At 45.5% G+C, this 17,781-nt stretch overlaps 2 protein-coding genes across 4 annotated transcripts in view; one reads left to right on the top strand and one right to left on the bottom strand.

The window, feature by feature from the left end:
• LOC143958225 (methionyl-tRNA formyltransferase, mitochondrial-like) overlaps positions 1-6,803 on the top strand; it is a 43,916-nt gene extending 37,113 nt beyond the window's left edge. Inside the window, exons 8-9 of one of the 2 annotated variants that reach the window (XM_077467724.1) lie at positions 3,553-3,620; positions 4,475-6,803. In XM_077467724.1, coding sequence (XP_077323850.1) covers positions 3,553-3,620; positions 4,475-4,669 — 263 coding nt within the window. In that variant the 3' untranslated portion in view covers positions 4,670-6,803. The remainder of the gene's footprint in view (positions 1-3,552; positions 3,621-4,474) is intronic. The other variant, XM_077467725.1, reaches the window with a different exon arrangement.
• A 1,822-nt stretch (positions 6,804-8,625) lies between these two features.
• LOC143958224 (uncharacterized protein HI_0077-like) overlaps positions 8,626-17,781 on the bottom strand; it is a 66,735-nt gene continuing 57,579 nt past the window's right edge. Inside the window, exons 11-12 of one of the 2 annotated variants that reach the window (XM_077467721.1) lie at positions 15,794-15,898; positions 8,636-9,245 (exon numbers count right to left, since the gene is read on the bottom strand). In XM_077467721.1, coding sequence (XP_077323847.1) covers positions 9,174-9,245; positions 15,794-15,898 — 177 coding nt within the window. In that variant the 3' untranslated portion in view covers positions 8,636-9,173. Of the gene's footprint in view, positions 9,246-15,793; positions 15,899-17,781 lie in introns of both variants that reach the window. The other variant, XM_077467723.1, reaches the window with a different exon arrangement.

The following is a 17,781-nucleotide window of genomic DNA, read 5'->3' as shown; positions in this document are numbered from 1 at the left end:
CACATCACTTGCCACGTCACCTGCCACAAGTTTTGGATTGCCCACTTGCCACGTCACTTGCCACGTCAGCTGCCACGTCACTTGCCACGAGATGTGGATTGTCCACTTTCCACGTCATCTGCCATGCCACCTGCCACAAGCTGTGGATTGTCCACTTGACACGTCACCAGCCACATCACCTGCCACAAGTTGTGGATTGTCCACTTGCCACGTGACTTGCCACATCACCTGCCACGTCACTTGCCACATCACCTGCCACAAGTTGTGGATTGTCTACTTGCCGCGTCACTTGCCACTTCACCTGCCACGTCACTTGCCACGTCACCTGCCACAAGTTGTGGATTGTTCACTTGCCACGTCACCTGCCACAAGTTGTGGATTGTCCACTTGCCACGTCACTTGCCACATGCTGTGGATTGTCCACTTGCCACATCACTTGCCACGTCACCTGCCACGTCACTTGCCACGTCACCTGCCACAAGTTTTGGATTGTCCACTTGCCACGTCAGCCGCCACGTCACTTGCCACATCACCTGCCACGTCACCTGCCACAAGTTGTGGATTGTCCACTTTCCACGTCACTTGCCACATCACCTGCCACGTCACTTGCCACGAGATGTGGATTGTCCACTTGCCATGTCACTTGCCACGTCACCTGCCACGTCACTTGCCACGTCAGCTGCCATGTCACTTGCCACAAGATGTGGATTGTCCACTTGTCACATCACCTGCCACATCACTTGCCACATCACCTGCCACAAGTTGTGGATTGTCCACTTGCCACGTCACTTGCCACATCACCTGCCACGTCACTTGCCACGAGATGTGGATTGTCCACTTGCCATGTCACTTGCCACGTCACCTGCCACGTCACTTGCCACGTCAGCTGCCACGTCACTTGCCACAAGATGTGGATTGTCCACTTGTCACATCACCTGCCACATCACTTGCCACATCACCTGCCACAAGTTGTGGATTGTCCACTTGCCACGTCACTTGCCACATCACCTGCCACGTCACTTGCCACAAGATGTGGATTGTCCACTTTCCACATCACCTGCCATGCCATCTGCCACAAGTTGTGGATTGTCCACTTACCACGTCACCAGCCACATCACCTGCCACAAGTTGTGGATTGTCCACTTGCCACACCACTTTCCACGTCACCTGCCATGTCACCTGCCACAAGATGTGGATTGTCCACTTGCCACGTCACCAGCCACATCACCTGCCACAAGTTGTGGATTGTCCACTTGCCACGTCCCTTGCCACGTCCCCTGCCACGTCACCTGCCACAAGTGGATTGTCCACTTGCCACATCACTTGCCACATCACCTGCCACAAGTTGTGTATTGTCCACTTGCCACGTCACCTGACACAAGTTGTGGATTGTCCACTCGCCACGTCACTTGCCACATCCCCTGCCACAAGTGGATTGTCCACTTGCCACATCACTTGCCCCATCACCTGCCACAAGTTGTGGATTGTCCACTTGCCACGTCACCTGACACAAGTTGTGGATTGTCCACTTGCCACGTCACTTGCCACGTCCCCTGCCACAAGTGGATTGTCCACTTGCCACGTCACTTGCCACGTCACCTGCCACAAGTTATGGATTGTCCACTTGCCACGTCACATGCCAGTCACCTGCCACAAGTTGTTGATTTTCCACTTGCCACGTCACCTGCCAAGTCACTTGCCGCGTCACCTGCCAGGTCACTTGCCACGTCACCTGCCACAAGTTGTCTATTGTCCACTTGCCACGTCACATGCCAGTCACCTGCCACAAGTTGTTGATTTTCCACTTGCCACGTCACCTGCCAAGTCACTTGCCGCGTCACCTGCCAGGTCACTTGCCACGTCACCTGCCACAAGTTGTCTATTGTCCACTTTCCACGTCACTTGCCACTTCACCTGCCACGTCACTTGCCACAAGTTGTGGATTGTCCACTTGCCACATCACTTGCCACCTGCCATGTCACTTGCCACAAGTTGTGGATTGTCCACTTGCCACGTCACTTGCCACAAGTTGTGGATTGTCCACTTGCAATTGCAATTGTTTAAAATATTTTTCTAATGGTTTTTCATCATTTGCAATCATTTTTGAGATTTTTAATGTAAAAAAAAAGGTCACCTTTAAAAACGCATATAAACGCAAACGCGGCTAAACGCGGTAGCGGCGTTTTGCCGCATTTTACCGCGTTTTGCGTCTGAAACGCAGAAATTTTTGTTTCTGAACGCATTTTTTTGCTTCTGGAAAAACGAGATTAAACGCAACTGCATATAAACGGAAAAAAACGAGACTGTGTGCATGGACACATAGGATAACATTGAATGAGTTCAGGTGCAGTTGAAAAAACTGTCCAACTGCATCTGAACGCGCGTTTAACTGCGTCTCGTGTGCATGAGGCTTTAATGCACAACCAAGATAACAAAGGAGTGGATACAGGACAACTCTTTGAACGTCTTTGAGTGGACCAGCCAAGCCCAGACTTGAACCCGATTGAACATCTCTGGAGAGATCTGAAAATGGCTGTGCACCAACGCTCCCCATCCAACCTGATGGAGCTTGAGAGGTCCTGCAAGGAAGAAAGGAGAACCTGCCCAAAAATAGGTGTGCCGAGCTTGTAGAATCATACGCAAAAAGACTTGAGGCTGTAATTGGTGCCAAAGGGGCTTCACCAAAGCATTGAGCAAAGGCTGGGAATTTTTATTTTTAAGAAATTTGGAAAGAATTCAAACTTCTTTCACGTTGTTATTATGGGGTATTTGTAGAATTTTGAGGAAAAATAATGAATTTACTTATACACCTTACCAACCGCTCATTATCTGCCAACCCTCTCCTCCAATCCCTACACTGGCTCCCAATCGCCCAGCAAATTACATTTAAAATACTTACCACGGCATACAAATCCATTCACAACTCTACCCTGAGCTACATCACCAATCTCCTCTCCAAATATCACCCAAACCGTCCTCTCCGCTCTTCTCAAGACCTTCTACCCTCAGGCTCCCTCATCTCCTCCTCCCATGCTCGTCTTCAGGATTTCTCCAGAGCCTCTCCCATCCTCTGGAACTCGCTACCTCCACTGGTCCGGCTATCCCCTACTCTTGCTACCTTCAGGCGATCCCTGAAAACTCATCTCTTCAGGAAAGCCTATCACCTCTCCAACTAATCTTCCACCGCTTCCATCAGCTCATTCCCCAGTTATAACCTTTTGTACCACCTGCCCCACCCTATTAGATTGTAAGCTCTTCTGAGCAGGGCCCTCTTAATCCTCTTGTATTGTAACTGTATTGTATCCCCTTTATATTGTAAAGTTCTGTGTAAACTGTTGACGCTATATAAATCCTGTATAATAATAATGAATTTAATCCATTTTGGAATAAAGCTGTAACATAAAATGTGGAAAAAGTGAAGCGCTGTGAATACTTTCTGGATGCTCTGTATTCTTTAGGAATCGCCACTCTCTTTAATGAATACGTCGATAAAATACAAAACCTGGTAGGTAGTCTCGCCTCAGTTATGATACTAATTTCTTTTGGTTGCAGATTTTTCAAGAGTCCCTGGAGCTATTCGATATCTTTCTGGGCCGGAGATCTTGGCGGTACGATGCAAGGTGGGCTTATCTGTTGCTCTGATTGTAGTGTTTCTGCCTGCTTGGTATTTCCCTGTCATTAATAATAATAATAATAATACCATAACAAGTCAGCATGTCGCCTTTCCTGTCCAGTTCAGGGCATGAAAAGCTGACATCTACAGTGGAACCTTGGTTTACGAGTAACACGGTTAACAAGCGTTTTGAATAATGAACAACATTTATTTTGAAATTCTGACTCGGTTTGCGAGTGTTGTCTCGCAAAACGAGCAGAATTCAAGCTAATGAGCGGGTGCAGTACCGTATTGGGACAGAGTTGCGGGGACACTCGGAAATACTCGGAAAATACTCAGTTCCCGAGTGTTTCCGAGCTGTCCCCGAATATTTCCCAGGCTCTCCAGCGCCCCCCCTCCACCTCTGGCCACATGCGTTATTGCAGTGGTCATCAACCCTGTCCTCAGGGCCCACTAACAGGCCAGGTTTGCAAGATAACTGAAATACATCACATGATGTATGATCACGTGATATAATTTGCCGCTCAGTGATTGCAGTATTCTAGTCTGCATCTCCCCAAGGCAATACATAAAACCTGGCCTGTTAGTGGGCCCTGGGGACAGGGTTGATGACCACTGCGGTATTGCATGCAATAGAAGTCAATGTGGAACAAATTATCTTCATTTCCATTGACTTCTATGGGGAAACACGCTTTGATATGCGAGTGCTTTGGATTACAAGCATTCTCCTGGAACGGATTACGCTCGTCATCCAAGGTACCACTGTAATTGGTTGATATGAGTCTGTTTGGTGCACAAATGCTTACTTCAGTCTTCCTCTGAGCTGTGCCTGACCTCTTTGTGAACTCTGTGTGTTGGCAGGATGGCTGGGTTGGAATCAGAACTGTGAAACTAAAGAGGAAACTATCAGCCAAGGATTTTTATAACGGTTACCTGCACCCCTGGTTCACGCAGAATTCAAGCTTGCCTATGGAGGAGTGCCGCTTCTCTACACTGTATGTGCCAGAAAAACCTAAGGCTGCAAAGAGGAAACCCGTGTCTGTACGGAACACGTGACATCGGAGACAGAAGAATGAATAGATGAGTGGAGCAGCAACAGTCATCTGGTATTAGAGCCTGGAACAGGAATGGGCAGGGATCACCATCAGTGAACAGATTGTCCCCCCCATACTAGAAATCTGTATAGGGGGGGAGGAACGTACGACCATTGCCAGCAGGAATATTCTAAGACTGTACAACCAGTGGTGACTGGATAGGAACATAGTTCCACCATCATGAGAACAGTAAAAAATTTTGTGAGTGAAAAGGGGAATTATTAATAAAAAAAAAAAAAAAATGAAGTATGGAGGTGACATCAGAATGTTTATTTGGGCAATTCTTTAGATTTGCCTCCTATGGTCATTGAACCACTTGCCAACCCATAGGACGGGTTTCAGTGGTTACACCGGAATGATGCCCGCACCTACAGGCATCACCCCAGTATGGATCTTTTCAGCCAGTAATTCCCTGTAAGGCAGAAGTGATCCGAGTGGTTAATTAGCCTCTCTAACACTTATGTGGGTGGCGGAAGGTGGACCCACCCCTGCCCACCTCCTACGGCCGGCGCCTCCCCTCCCCTGGGCTCTACCGTCCCATTGCGGAGCCCGGGAGCGATGTGCCCGGCGGTGATGGCTGCCCTGTACAGAGAGAGGAACTGAAGTCATTCCCCTCTCTCTGTAACCACGGGAAACCGTGAGCGACGAGTAGTTCTTCGCTTCTGGTTCCTCCTCCCTGTTTACCCGGCGGCCAGGAATACAGCTATTCCGACCGATATTTGTCTGATCAATTATATGGGAGGCCAGAGGAGAGATTTGGGGGTCTGTTTGGGTACAGTGTTGCATGACCGCGCAATTGTCATTTAAAAAATGAGAGCGCTGAAAGCTGAAAATTCCCCTGGGCAGGAAAGGGGGAAAGTGCCCGGTATGAAGTGGTTTAAAAAAAAAAATAATAATAATAATTTCCTTATCTTTCAAAAAATTGTGACAAAAAATTACACCTTCTAAAAACTCGCTAAGCCTCTTACTAAATACCTTGGACTGTCTACTTTCCAAAAAGGGGTCATTTGGGGGGGGGGGGGTATTTTACTATCCTGGCATCTTTGGGTCTCAAGAAAGATAGTCAGTCAGTACATCAGGATTGATCGATTTTTCAGATATATCCCATAGTTTGTGGACTCTATAAAACTTTCCTACAGACTAAATAATATACACTGGTTTGGGTAATTTGCACCAAAGAAATGTATCAGATACTTTTTGGGATAAATTTATGACGAAAGATTATCTATTTGCAAAATTTTATAACAGCAACAAAGAAAAGCGATCCCCCCCCCCCCCAAATTTTTGCTCTTTTTTTTGTTTATTTAGCAAAAAATAAATAGCCCAGTGGTGATACCAATACCACCAAAGGAAACCTCTATTTGTGGGAACAAAATGTTAAAAATTTCATATGAGTACAGTGTTGTATGGCCGCGCAATTGTCATTCAAAGTATGAAAGCTGGCCTGGGCAGGAAGGGGGGGGGGGGGGGGGGAAGGTGCCCGGTATTGAAGGGGTTAAATCTGCTTTAAAAAAAAAAAGACAAACCGTGAAACAAGGTACTGTAGACAGTCTGTAGGAGGCAGAATTATTGTTGGTTGGTAGGGGATCAAATACTGTATTCGCATATAACACTCACCTCTTCACCATGAGAATTGGGTGCAAATAGCGTGTGCGTGTTATACTGCAATACTTGCATTGTAGCTGCCTCGGAGGGGGACGGGACGAGCGCCATCAGATTACATACAGCGAAAATCTCCTGTTTACTTGGTGGCCTCTGTAATAGGAAGTCCAGTCTCCTGGACCGCCATTGGACCACTGTTCTGTCTACCATTGGAGATTCTCACTAAATGGCTGCAGATGGGCATTGATCAGGCTGCATTGATGACACTTGTGAGGCTGCAGATGGACATTGATCAGGCTGCATTGATGGCAATGATGAGGCTGCGGATGAGCATTGATCAGGCTGCATTGATGGCAATGATGAGGCTGCGGATGGGCATTGATGGCACTTGTGAGGCTGCAGATGGACATTGATCGGGCTGTATTGATGGCACTTGTGAGGCTGCAGATGGACATTGATCGGGCTGTATTGATGGCACTTGTGAGGCTGCAGATGGACATTGATTGGGCTGTATTGATGGCACTTGTGAGGCTGCAGATGGACATTGATCGGGCTGTATTGATGGCACTTGTGAGGCTGCAGATGGGCATTGATCAGGCTGCATTGATGGCAACGATGAGGCTGCAGATGGGCACTGACCCTTATTTTGCTTCAAAGTTCCTTATTTAAAATTTACGTTTTTTTCCCCTGAAACTTCCCTCTTAAAATTAATGTGCGTGTTATACGCCGATAAATACGGTAACTTATTTTGCTCACTGAACTGCAACTCAATTTATAACATTTGCATTGTGCGTTTTTTTTTTTCTGGATTTTTGGTTGATATTGTGTCTTTATCATGTAAAATACACCTATGATAAAAATTATAGAAGGAAAATAAATACCGCGCTAGAACCCAAGGGAAAATGTAAAAAATTGATTATATAAACTGGCTGCAGCTCAATTTCGCAAGATATATGCAAACACAATAAGTAGAAAAAAGAAAAGCTGCGCGAATGAATTTAAAATGTGTATGCGACAATTCCTATTAACATATGACGCCACTAAAAATCAATCCATTAAATAAAGTGATTAAAATTCCCAACAAATAAAGTAATCAGAATTAACCATCAAATAATGTTGAAAGAAAATATAGTCCAATGAAGTAATATAATAAATGAATAAATAAATAGTCCAGTGAAGTGATAAGGTGAATGAATAAATAAAAGACAATCTTCTGTGCAGACAACACCGATAATTGTGACCTCCACCACACAAACTAAGCGCATACCAGAGGGCAAGCAATATCAGGCCTGTAGTTATACTCAGCATCAGATCATCAAACAGGAGCAGCAAGTCGCTCTCTCTACGCTGGAGACAACCCAGGAAATCAAACCTCAACAGCTAAGCCACCAGCCAATGGTCGGGGTCCCCCAGCAGGCCGCAATCCCGCAATGGAGCTCTCCTCTCAACATGCTTGATGTGTCTCCCAAAATGATAGACCCTTCATTTCTTTCTAAGTGGGCAAACTCAAAAAATCTGCAGGGGTTCAAATAATTATTTTTCCCCACTGTATCTTTCTTATACAAACCGAGAAAAGGAACCTGCTCCAGGTGTCTGGGCCACAAAAATCTCCTCAGATACGGGTGCTGGCTCCGTATGCAAAGTAGCATGTAGAGAAAAATTCAATCCGGATAGCCGCACGCCAACAGTAATTTCATTATTGGTTAAAAACCATGTACAGCAAGAGATGGAATCAACAGCTAACATGTTTCACACCATGACTACTGGTGCTTAATCGTGGCTGATGAGTAAGCACCAGTAGTCACCGTGTGAAACATGTTAGCTGTTGTTTCCATCTCTTGCTGTACATGGTTTTTAACCAATAAAGGCACAAGAAAAAATTACATCTGGGAACTGGTGCTGTGCACATTTTGTACAGACGGCAGCCTTTGAATGCCATTCATTATCTTTACCCTTACTGAAGTGTATTTGTCTCTTAGCCCTTGTACACGCGGTCGAAGATTCCGACGGAATGTGTCCGATCAGACCGCTTTGTCGGATATTCCGACTGTGTGGTCTCCATAGGACTGTTTCCGTCGGAGTATGCGACGGACCAAGTTTTCCAACTTGTTGGTAAAATTTTCCGACAAAATGCTCCGATAGGACATACTCCGATCATGTGTAGAGAATTCCGATCGGACAAAGTGCCACGCATGCTCAGATCAAATTCCTACATCAAAGCTATTGGCTACTAGCCTGAACGTAGTCCCGTCGCAACGAAATAACGTCATCACGTTCTGAAAGATCGGATTTTCCGACAACTTTGTCCGACCGTGTGTATACAACAGTTTCGGACAAAATCCGACGGATTTGGTTGTCGGAATGTCCGACCGTGTGTACAAGGGCTAACACAGTTCAACTTTAATTTCCAGTCCTTCTAAAAGGATTGTGTTTAGAAACCTTGAGTGTCAGTTAATAATGGGAAATACATTATGAATAAACTTCCCTTCCACCTGTTCAGATATTCCGATCGTGTTCACGATACAATTTTCAGACATTTGTGTTCAGAAAGTTCAGTTTGTTTAATTAAAACAAAAAAAAAAAGCAAAAATCTTATTTTATGCTAATAACATTTTTTTTATTAAAATGCTGAATTCCTGTTTTATTGTGATTACATAGAAGAATGACCAGAAGGCTCATCTGTACCTAATAAATACATAGATTTTCTCTGTATAAAACACCAGTGTTCATTATCTTGAATAGTGTTCAGCATTAAAACTGGGTGTAGGCAGTAGTAAAAGTTGTAAGTCGCTCCCAATCCTACATTGTCCAGCAATGAGTCGTATTGAGTAATATAGAAGTGATGAGCAGCAGTGACGTGATGCTTAAATAAGCGTAGGAGATTGTCCGATAATAGCGGACTCCTTACTGGATGGTTTCACCAAAGGAAGATACCACTGGAAGAGGGGGGGGGGGGGGGAACAAACAGAACATCAGATCACACAGATCGGAAGAGACAAAAATCCAAAGTGACTTTATAGAACCAATCATCAGTATGGTCTTCCTCACGGTTAGGTATTAGAGAATGATGTGGTCCAAGGCACCATAAGTAATTGGCCTCCATCCCAAATTTGATCAAAAAGAGGTTTGGTCGGCGGGACTTGACTTTAACCACTTAAAGACCGCCTCCTGCACATATACGTCGGCAGAATGGCACAGCTGGGCACAAGCACGTACCTGTACGTTGCTCTTTAAATGCCCAGCTGTGGGTCGGGGGGGGGGGGGCGCGCCGCCGTGCTCCCGACCCGGTCCTGAGCTCCGTGGCTATGGGACCAGAAGACCCGATGGCCGCTGGTGTCCTGCGATCGGGTCACAGAGCTGAAGAACGAGGAGAGGTCTGTGTAAACAAACCTCTCCCCATGCTTCCTACTGTGGCTGTCACCGATCGTCTCTTCCCTGTTATAGGGAAAGACGATCAGTGACGTCACATGCCAGGCCAGCCCCCCTACAATAAAATAAACAAAAAACATAACGTCATACATAACCCCTACACTGCCCCCTAGTGGTTAACTCCTTCACTGCCAGTGTCATTTACACAGGAATCAGTGCATTTAAATAGCAGTGATTGCTGTATAAATGACAATGGTCCCAAAAATGTGTCAAAAATGTCCGATGTGTCCGCCATAATGTTGCAGTCACAATAAAAAAAATCGCTGATCACCACCATTACTAGTAAAAAAAAAATATTAATAAAAATGCCATAAAACAATCCCCTATTTTGTAACTTTTGCGCAAACCAATCAATCGCTAATTGCAATTTTTGTTTTTTACCAAAAATATGTAGAAGAATACGTATCGGCCTAAACTGAGGAAAATAAATGTTTTTTTATATATTTTTGGGGATGTTTATTATAGCAAAAAGTAAAAAAATATCGAATTTTTTTCAAATTTGTCGCTCTATTTTTGTTTATAGCGCAAAAAATAAAAACCGCAGAGGTGATCAAATACCACCAAAAGAAAGCTCTATTTGTGGGGAAAAAAAAGGACGCCAATTTTGTTTGGGAGCCACATCACACGACCGCACAATTGTCTTAAAGCGACGCAGTGCCGAATTGCAAAAAGGGACCTGGTCCTTTGGCTGCGGGGCTTAAGTGGTTAAATGAGGCCAATCGCTATATAGAGTAAGCATGTGGGATATAAAACACAGTATTGCTTATATGGGTTCCGACAAAAAGTGCTCCCTGCTTGTCCACGTGTCTCTACCTCAGCTCCCATGCCAGACATTTCTAACCGCTCTGGTCCTCTGTTCACATCTATGCAGTTGACGTATGTATAGGGATGTCCATCCTGTCCCTTACACCCATTACTTATTCCTATTATTCAGCTACAATATTATACCATATGGTTATGTTTCTTTTATAGATCACCATTGCATTCACCCCCTGAAGAGTTGGTACAACCCAACGAAACGTGTCGGGCTTACATAGATGCATGATGTCCATACAGATGATTTTATGTGTTTTTACTCTAGATTTTTTCCAATACCTTCCAGGGGCCCATGTTGTGCAGGACTCATCCTTACCCCATGATATGCCAAGTACCATGGCATCACTATTTATATGTGACTATTAGCATGCCCTGCATTCATGCAATTTTGTGTATGCTTCTTTTTCTGTGTCATTCAGTATGCTGTACATGATCTCACAAGGTGTAAAAAAATGTGCTAAGACTGCTTTTTGGTATACATCTTTCATTCACAGTCCCTAAAAACTCCCCCTTTTCTTTTGTCGGAACCCCATATAAGCAATACTGTGTTTTATATCCCACATGCTTACTCTATATAGTGATTGGCCTCATTAGGGATCCGCGCTATAGCCAAATGACGGCTACAGCGCAGACCTCCTTTGCCGGGACTACGTCTATTGACGTCGTCCCGTGCACGAGCGGCCTGCGCGCCCCCTGAGGGGCGTGCGCGGCGAGGTCTGTGATCAGCGAGTCTATGAGACTCGCCTGATCACGGATCGAAGCAAGGGGTTGATCCCGACCCCTTACCACGTGATCAGCTGTCAGCCAATGACAGCTGATCATGTGATACAATGGAGCCGGTAATCGGCTATATTTCCTCCTCGCGCTGACAGCGCGAGGAGAAAAAAAAAGAGCCGAACACGGCCAGCTTACCAGTGCCCACCTGCCCCCTGCCAGTGCCACCTCAGTAATAAAAAAAAGTCCCCCCCATCAGTGTCCACAATCTGCCTCAACAACGGTGCTGCACCCCAGTGCCACATATCCGTGCCCATCAGTGTCATCTACCAGTGCCCAGCAGTGCCACCTATCAGTGCCCATCAGTCCCATCTATCAGTGGTACCTATCAGTGCCCCTTAGTGCCACCCATCCGTGCCATCTTATCTGTGCCCATCAGTGCCGCCTTATCTGTGCCCATCAGTACTGCCTTATCTGTGCCTATCAGTGCCACCTTAACTATGCCTATCAGTGCCGCCTCATCAGCGCACTTCAATGAAGGAGAAAAATGACCTGTTTGCAAAATTTTATAACAAACTATTAAACATGATTTTTTTTATTTTATTTTGCATTTTTTTTAATTTGTTTAGCAAAAAATAAAACTCCCAGCTGTAATTAAATACCACCAAAAGAAAGCTCTATTTGTGGGGTCCTAAATGCAAGATTTATCCTTTGTGGACTGGTGTGCCTAGAAGAGATTCAGACCTGTAGTGTGGACTTCTGTTTTTTTTTTTTTTTTTTTTATATCTCATGTCATTGGTTGCCAGGAAGCTGGCAGCCTGGGTCCTACAACCAATGAAACTAATACACAATGTAACAATACCGCTTGCCTACCGGGCACTTTCACCCTCTTCTTGCCCAAGCCAGTTTTCAGAGCTGTCACATTTTCAATGAAAATTGCACAGTCATGCAGCATTCCCCCCAAAATAGAGCTTTCTTTTTTTGGTGGTATTTAATCACTGCTGGGTTTTTTATTTTTTGCTAACAAAAAAAAGACCAAAAAAAAATAAATTTCTTGTTTTTTTTTTTGCAAACAAGTCATTTTTCCCCTTCACTCATTGGCACTGAAAGGCGGCACTGATGGGCACTGGTAGACGGCACTAACAGGTGACACTGATGAGGCTCCACTGATGGGTGACACTGACAAGGAGGCACTGGTAGGCACTGATTGGCAGCGACTGGTGGGCACTGTTGGGGCTGCACTGACAATCAGTGCCTTGATTATCAGTGTAGATGTCCCTTTTAGAGATGCAAGTTATTGGCTCTCTTCTCCGATCCTCATGCTGACAGCCTGAGGAAAGGAGTGCCAATCTGTTTACCTCTGTGATCAGCTGATTGGCTCTTTACTGCTCTACTTTACAATCTGTGATCAGCAGTATCCAGAGGAACTGGCAGAAATTATTTTTGGCTTTGTAGCAGCCATTGCACCATATTAAAGTGAGGGAAAAAAAAGTATTTGATCCCCCTGCTGATTTTGTACATTTGCTCACTGAGAAAGAAATGATCAGTCTATAATTTTAATGGTCGGTTTATTTTTTTTATTTTTTGTTCATTATGATTAATGGTCGGTTTATTTTAACAGAGACAGACTAAATAATAATATTCAGAAAAAACGCATTTCAAAAAAGGTATAAATTGATTTGCATTTTAATGAGTGAAATAAGTAATTGTTTCCCTATCAATCAGCAAGATTTCTGGCTCCCAGGTGTCTTATATACAGGTAACGAGCTGAGATTAGGAGCACTCCCTAAGGCTAGGTTCACACTATTGCGATGCGGGAATGCCGCGAATCCGCGGCGTTTTCCCGCATCGCTCACCTCCCGCCGGCAGTTCACACTGCCCTATGCGGACGGCTGGGGGTGTCAATGTTATGTTAATGACACCCCCAGATCCGTCGGCATATCGCAGTGCGATCTGCCGACTCGCACAGGAATCGGATCGCATGGTGTGAACCCCCATGCGATCCGATTCCGTTGCGGACCCAAAAAAGGGTCCTGTGCGAGTTTGCTGCGGGACAGCTGCGAGTTCAGCCATACTATCTGTATGGCTGAACTCGCAGTGCTACGGAGATCGGATGTGATTTGCTGTGCGAATCACATCCGGTTCTCCCCCCGCAGCGGTGTGAACCCAGCCTTAAAAGGGAGTGCTCCTAATCTCAGTTTGTTACTTGTATAAAAGACACCTGTCCACAGAAGCAATCAATTCATCAGGATCCGATCTCCTCACCTTCACCATGGCCAAGACCAAAGAGCTGTCCAAGGATGTCGGGGACAAGATTGTAGGCCTACCCAAAGGCTGGAATGGGCTACAAGACCATCGCCAAGCAGCTTGGTGAGAGGGTGACAACAGTTGGTGCGATTATTCACAAATGGCAGAACCACAAAATAATTGTCAATCTCCCTTAGTCTGGGGCTCCATGCAAGATAAAGTTGATCCGGGGAAAATCCGATTGCCTCTTATGCCGCGTACACACGATCGAATTGTCTGGCGTACTTAATCCGACGGATAATCCGGCGGACTTTCTACCGAACGGACTTGAACACACACGGACACACAGAAAGTCCGGCGTTCGCTAGCGCGATGACGTACAGCACATACGACGGGACTAGAAAAAGGAAGTTCAATAGCCAGTAGCCAATAGCTTCCTTTTTTGTACTTGCTTCTGAGCATGCATCATTCTTAGTCCGCCGGACTAGCATACTGACTAACGTATTGTCCGCTGAAACCCAAGTCCGGCGGGAAGATTGGAGTACAAAAATACTTTCTTAGTCCGCCGGACTTCACGCTGGAAAAGTCAGCTAAAGCCCACGCACGATCGAATTGTCCGCTGAAATGCGTTTCGGCAGACTAAGTACGCCGGACAATCTGATCGTGTGTACGCGGCATAAGGAGATCAGGAAGGAATTTTTTCCCCTGCTGTAGCAAATTGGATCATGCTCTGCTGGGGGTTTTTGCCTCCCTCTGGATCAGCTGTTGGTATAGAATTGGGTATATTGGATTGTACGATATTTTTTATTTTATTTATTTATTTTTATGGTTGAACTGGATGGACTTGTGTCTTTTTTTAACCTAACTAACTCACCTCGTGGAGTTTCAATGATCATGAGAACGGTGAAGAATCAGCCCAGAACTGCATGGGAGAATCTTGTCAATGATCTCAAGGCAGCTGGGACCATAGTCACCAAGAACACAATTGGTTACACACTACACAGTGAAGGACTGAAATCCTACAAGTGCCCGCAAGGTCCCCCTGCTGAAGAAATCACATGTACAGCAACGTCTGAAGTCTGCTAATGAACATCTGAATGATTTAGAGGAGAACTGGGGAAAGTGTTGTGGTCAGATGAGACCAAAATCAACTCGCCGTGTTTGGAGGAGGAGGAGAAATGCTGCCTATGACCGCAAGAACACCATCCCCACTCCCCACCGTCATACATGGAAGTGGAAACGTTATGCTTTGGGGGCGTTTTTCTAAAGGGCCAGGACAAATTCACTGCATCAAAGGGACGATGGACGGGGCCCTTGTACCATCAAATCTTGGGTGAGAACCTCCTTCCCTCAGCCAAGGCATTGAAAATGGTTCATGGATGGGCATTCCAGCATGAAAATGACCCAAAACACACGGCCAAGGCAACAAAGGAGTGGCTCAACAAGAAGCACATTAAATTCCTGGAGTGGCCTAGCCAGTCTCCAGACCTTAATCCCATAGAACATATGTGGAGGGAGCTGAAGGTTCGAGTTACCAAATGTCAGCCTCGAAAAACGTAATGACTTGAAGAGGATCTGCAAAGAGGAGTGGGAGAAAACCCCTCCTGAGATGTGTGCAAACCTGGAGGCCAACTACAAGAAACGTCTGACCTCTGATTGCCAACAAGGGTTTTGCCACCATGTTTTTCGAAGGGCTCAAATACTTATTTCACTCATTAAAATGCAAATCAAGTTATAACTTCTTTCAAATCCGTTTTTCTGGATACTTTTGTTGTTATTCTGTCTCTCACTGTTAAACAGACCATTAAAATTATAGACTGATCATTTCTTTGTCAGTGGCCAAACGTACCAAATCAGCAGGGGATCAAATACTTTTTCTTTTCTCCCCATCACTGTAACTACCTGAATCTATTGCCTAATCCAATGTTTCTCAACTCCAGTCCTCAAGGCGTCCCAACACATCATGTTTTCAGGATTTCCCTCAGATGAAACGGCTGCGGTAATTACTAAGGCAGTGAAACTGATCAAATCACCTGTGCAAAATAATGGGAAGCCTGAATACATGACCTGTTGGGGGGGGGCGCCTTGCGGAGTAGAGTTGAGAAACACTGGCCTAATCTAAAAGTATCAGAACTCTAACCGAAACTGCTGCAAGGCTTTCATGAATTAGCAGCAGGACTTTTTAAAAGGACTTTTTAAAGGGAAAATGCCAACAAAAGTGTCCCAAATGCTTTATTAACCCCCCCCCCCCCTCATGTTCAACATTGCAAAACATTACCTCCTCTGACATCCCAGCTGATTTCCTGCCCTCGGTGTTGAAGGGTGGTTTCAGGTAACCTCTGAAATAAAGTGGTACCAGTTCATGGAACGTGGATAAGCAGTCCTACGTGAAGAGAAAGAGAATGCATTTCATGTTTGTGTATTCATAGGTTATGTGATGCCAGACAGGTTACATGTTGAGTCTTAGGCTGCTTTCACACTGGGGCGGGAGCGGCGTCGGCGGTAAAGCGGCGCTTTACCGTCGTTTTAGCGGCGGTCTGCGGGCGCCAGCGGGGTGGTTTTAACCCCCGCTAGTGGCCGAAAAGGGTTAAACCCGCCCGCAAAGCGCCGCTGCAGCGGCGCTTTGCCGGCGGTATTGCCGCGGTGTCCCATTGATTTCAATGGGTAGGAGCGGTATAGGAGCGGTGAATACACCGCTCCTTCACCGCTCCAAAGATGCGGCTAGCAGGACTTTTTTCACCGTCCTGCCAGCGCATCGCTCCAGTGTGAAAGCCCTCCGGCTTTCACACTGGAGGGAAAGGGGACGGTTTTTTTCAGGCGCTACACAGGCGCTATTTTTAGCGCTGTAACGCCTGAATACCGCCCCAGTGTGAAAGCAGCCTAAGACAAGCGAGGAAACGCGGGGCTGTGTATCCCCGTTCTATTGCACACTATACAGGAGGTGATCAGAGACAATGTCTGCCAGAACTGACATACAATGATATCAGAGCAGCCAGCTATTGTACATGATCACCGCCACAGCAGTACAATGTCACCATAGTGACACGTCACCTGCTCTGACAATATATACAAAAAATTATTAATAAAAAATACATTTTTATTTTATTTTATTTTACATATGGTCACCCGAGCAGTGCAGTGTCACCATAGACAGGGAGGGTGATCAGAGATATATACACTATCTCACAAAAGTGAGGACACCCCTCACATTTTTGTAAATATTTTCTTCTATCTTTTCATGTGACAACACTGAAGAAATGACACTTGTCTACAATGTAAAGTAGTGAGTGTACAGCTTGTATAACAGTGTCAATTTTCTGTCCCCTCAAAATAACTCAACACACAGCCATTAATGTCTAAACCGCTGGCAACAAAAGTGAGTACACCCCTAAGTGAAAATGTCCAAATTGGGCCCAAAGTGTCAATATTTTGTGTGGCCGCCATTATTTTCCAGCACTGCCTTAACCCTCTTGGGCATGGAGTTCACCAGAGCTTCACAGGTTGCCACTGGAGTCCTCTTCCCCTCCTCCATGATGACATCACAGAGCTGGTGGATGTTGGAGACCTTGCGCTCCTCCACCTTCCATTTGAGGATGCCCCACAGATGCTCAATAGGGTTTAGGTCTGGAGACATGCTTGGCCCGTCCATCACCTTTACCCTCAGCTTCTTTAGCAAGGCAGTGGTCATCTTGGAGGTGTGTTTGGGGTCGGTTATCATGTTGGAATACTGCCCTGCTGCCCAGTCTCCAGAGAGGATTATGCTCTGCTTCAGTATGTCACAGTACATGTTGGCATTCATGGTTCCCTCAATGATCTGTAGCTCCCCAGTGCCGGCAGCACTCATGCAGCCCCAGACCATGACACCCCCACCACCATGCCTGACTGTAGACAAGACACACTTGTCTTTGTCCTCCTCACCTGGTTGCCCCCACACACGCTTGTCACCATCTGAACCAAATACATTTATCTTGGTCTCATCAGACCACAGGACATGGTTCCAGTAATCCCTGTCCTTAGTCTGCTTGTCTTCAGAAAATCTAATAGTGTGTACGGGGTATTTTAGACAGTTATTGGTCAGAGCTGCCTGTCCTCAATATTTGGATTCAATGTGCTAGCAAAATGATCATGGCACAGAAAGATTCCCAGGAGTAGGACATACTGTACTATCATGTCATATTTTCTATCGTAAAAGTATTAACAATAAATAACATCATGGAGGCATATATGGAGATAAAACTCAGATGTATAAATATTCACAATATTCCT

This window comes from Lithobates pipiens, unplaced genomic scaffold, assembly GCF_037356315.1.
Source record: "Lithobates pipiens isolate NorthernLeopardFrog02 unplaced genomic scaffold, aLitPip1_a1.2 Scaffold_6, whole genome shotgun sequence".
Taxonomy (NCBI): Eukaryota; Metazoa; Chordata; class Amphibia; order Anura; family Ranidae; genus Lithobates; species Lithobates pipiens.
Note: the sequence above shows the minus strand (reverse complement) of the source record. Positions and strands in the feature narration are given on the sequence as shown.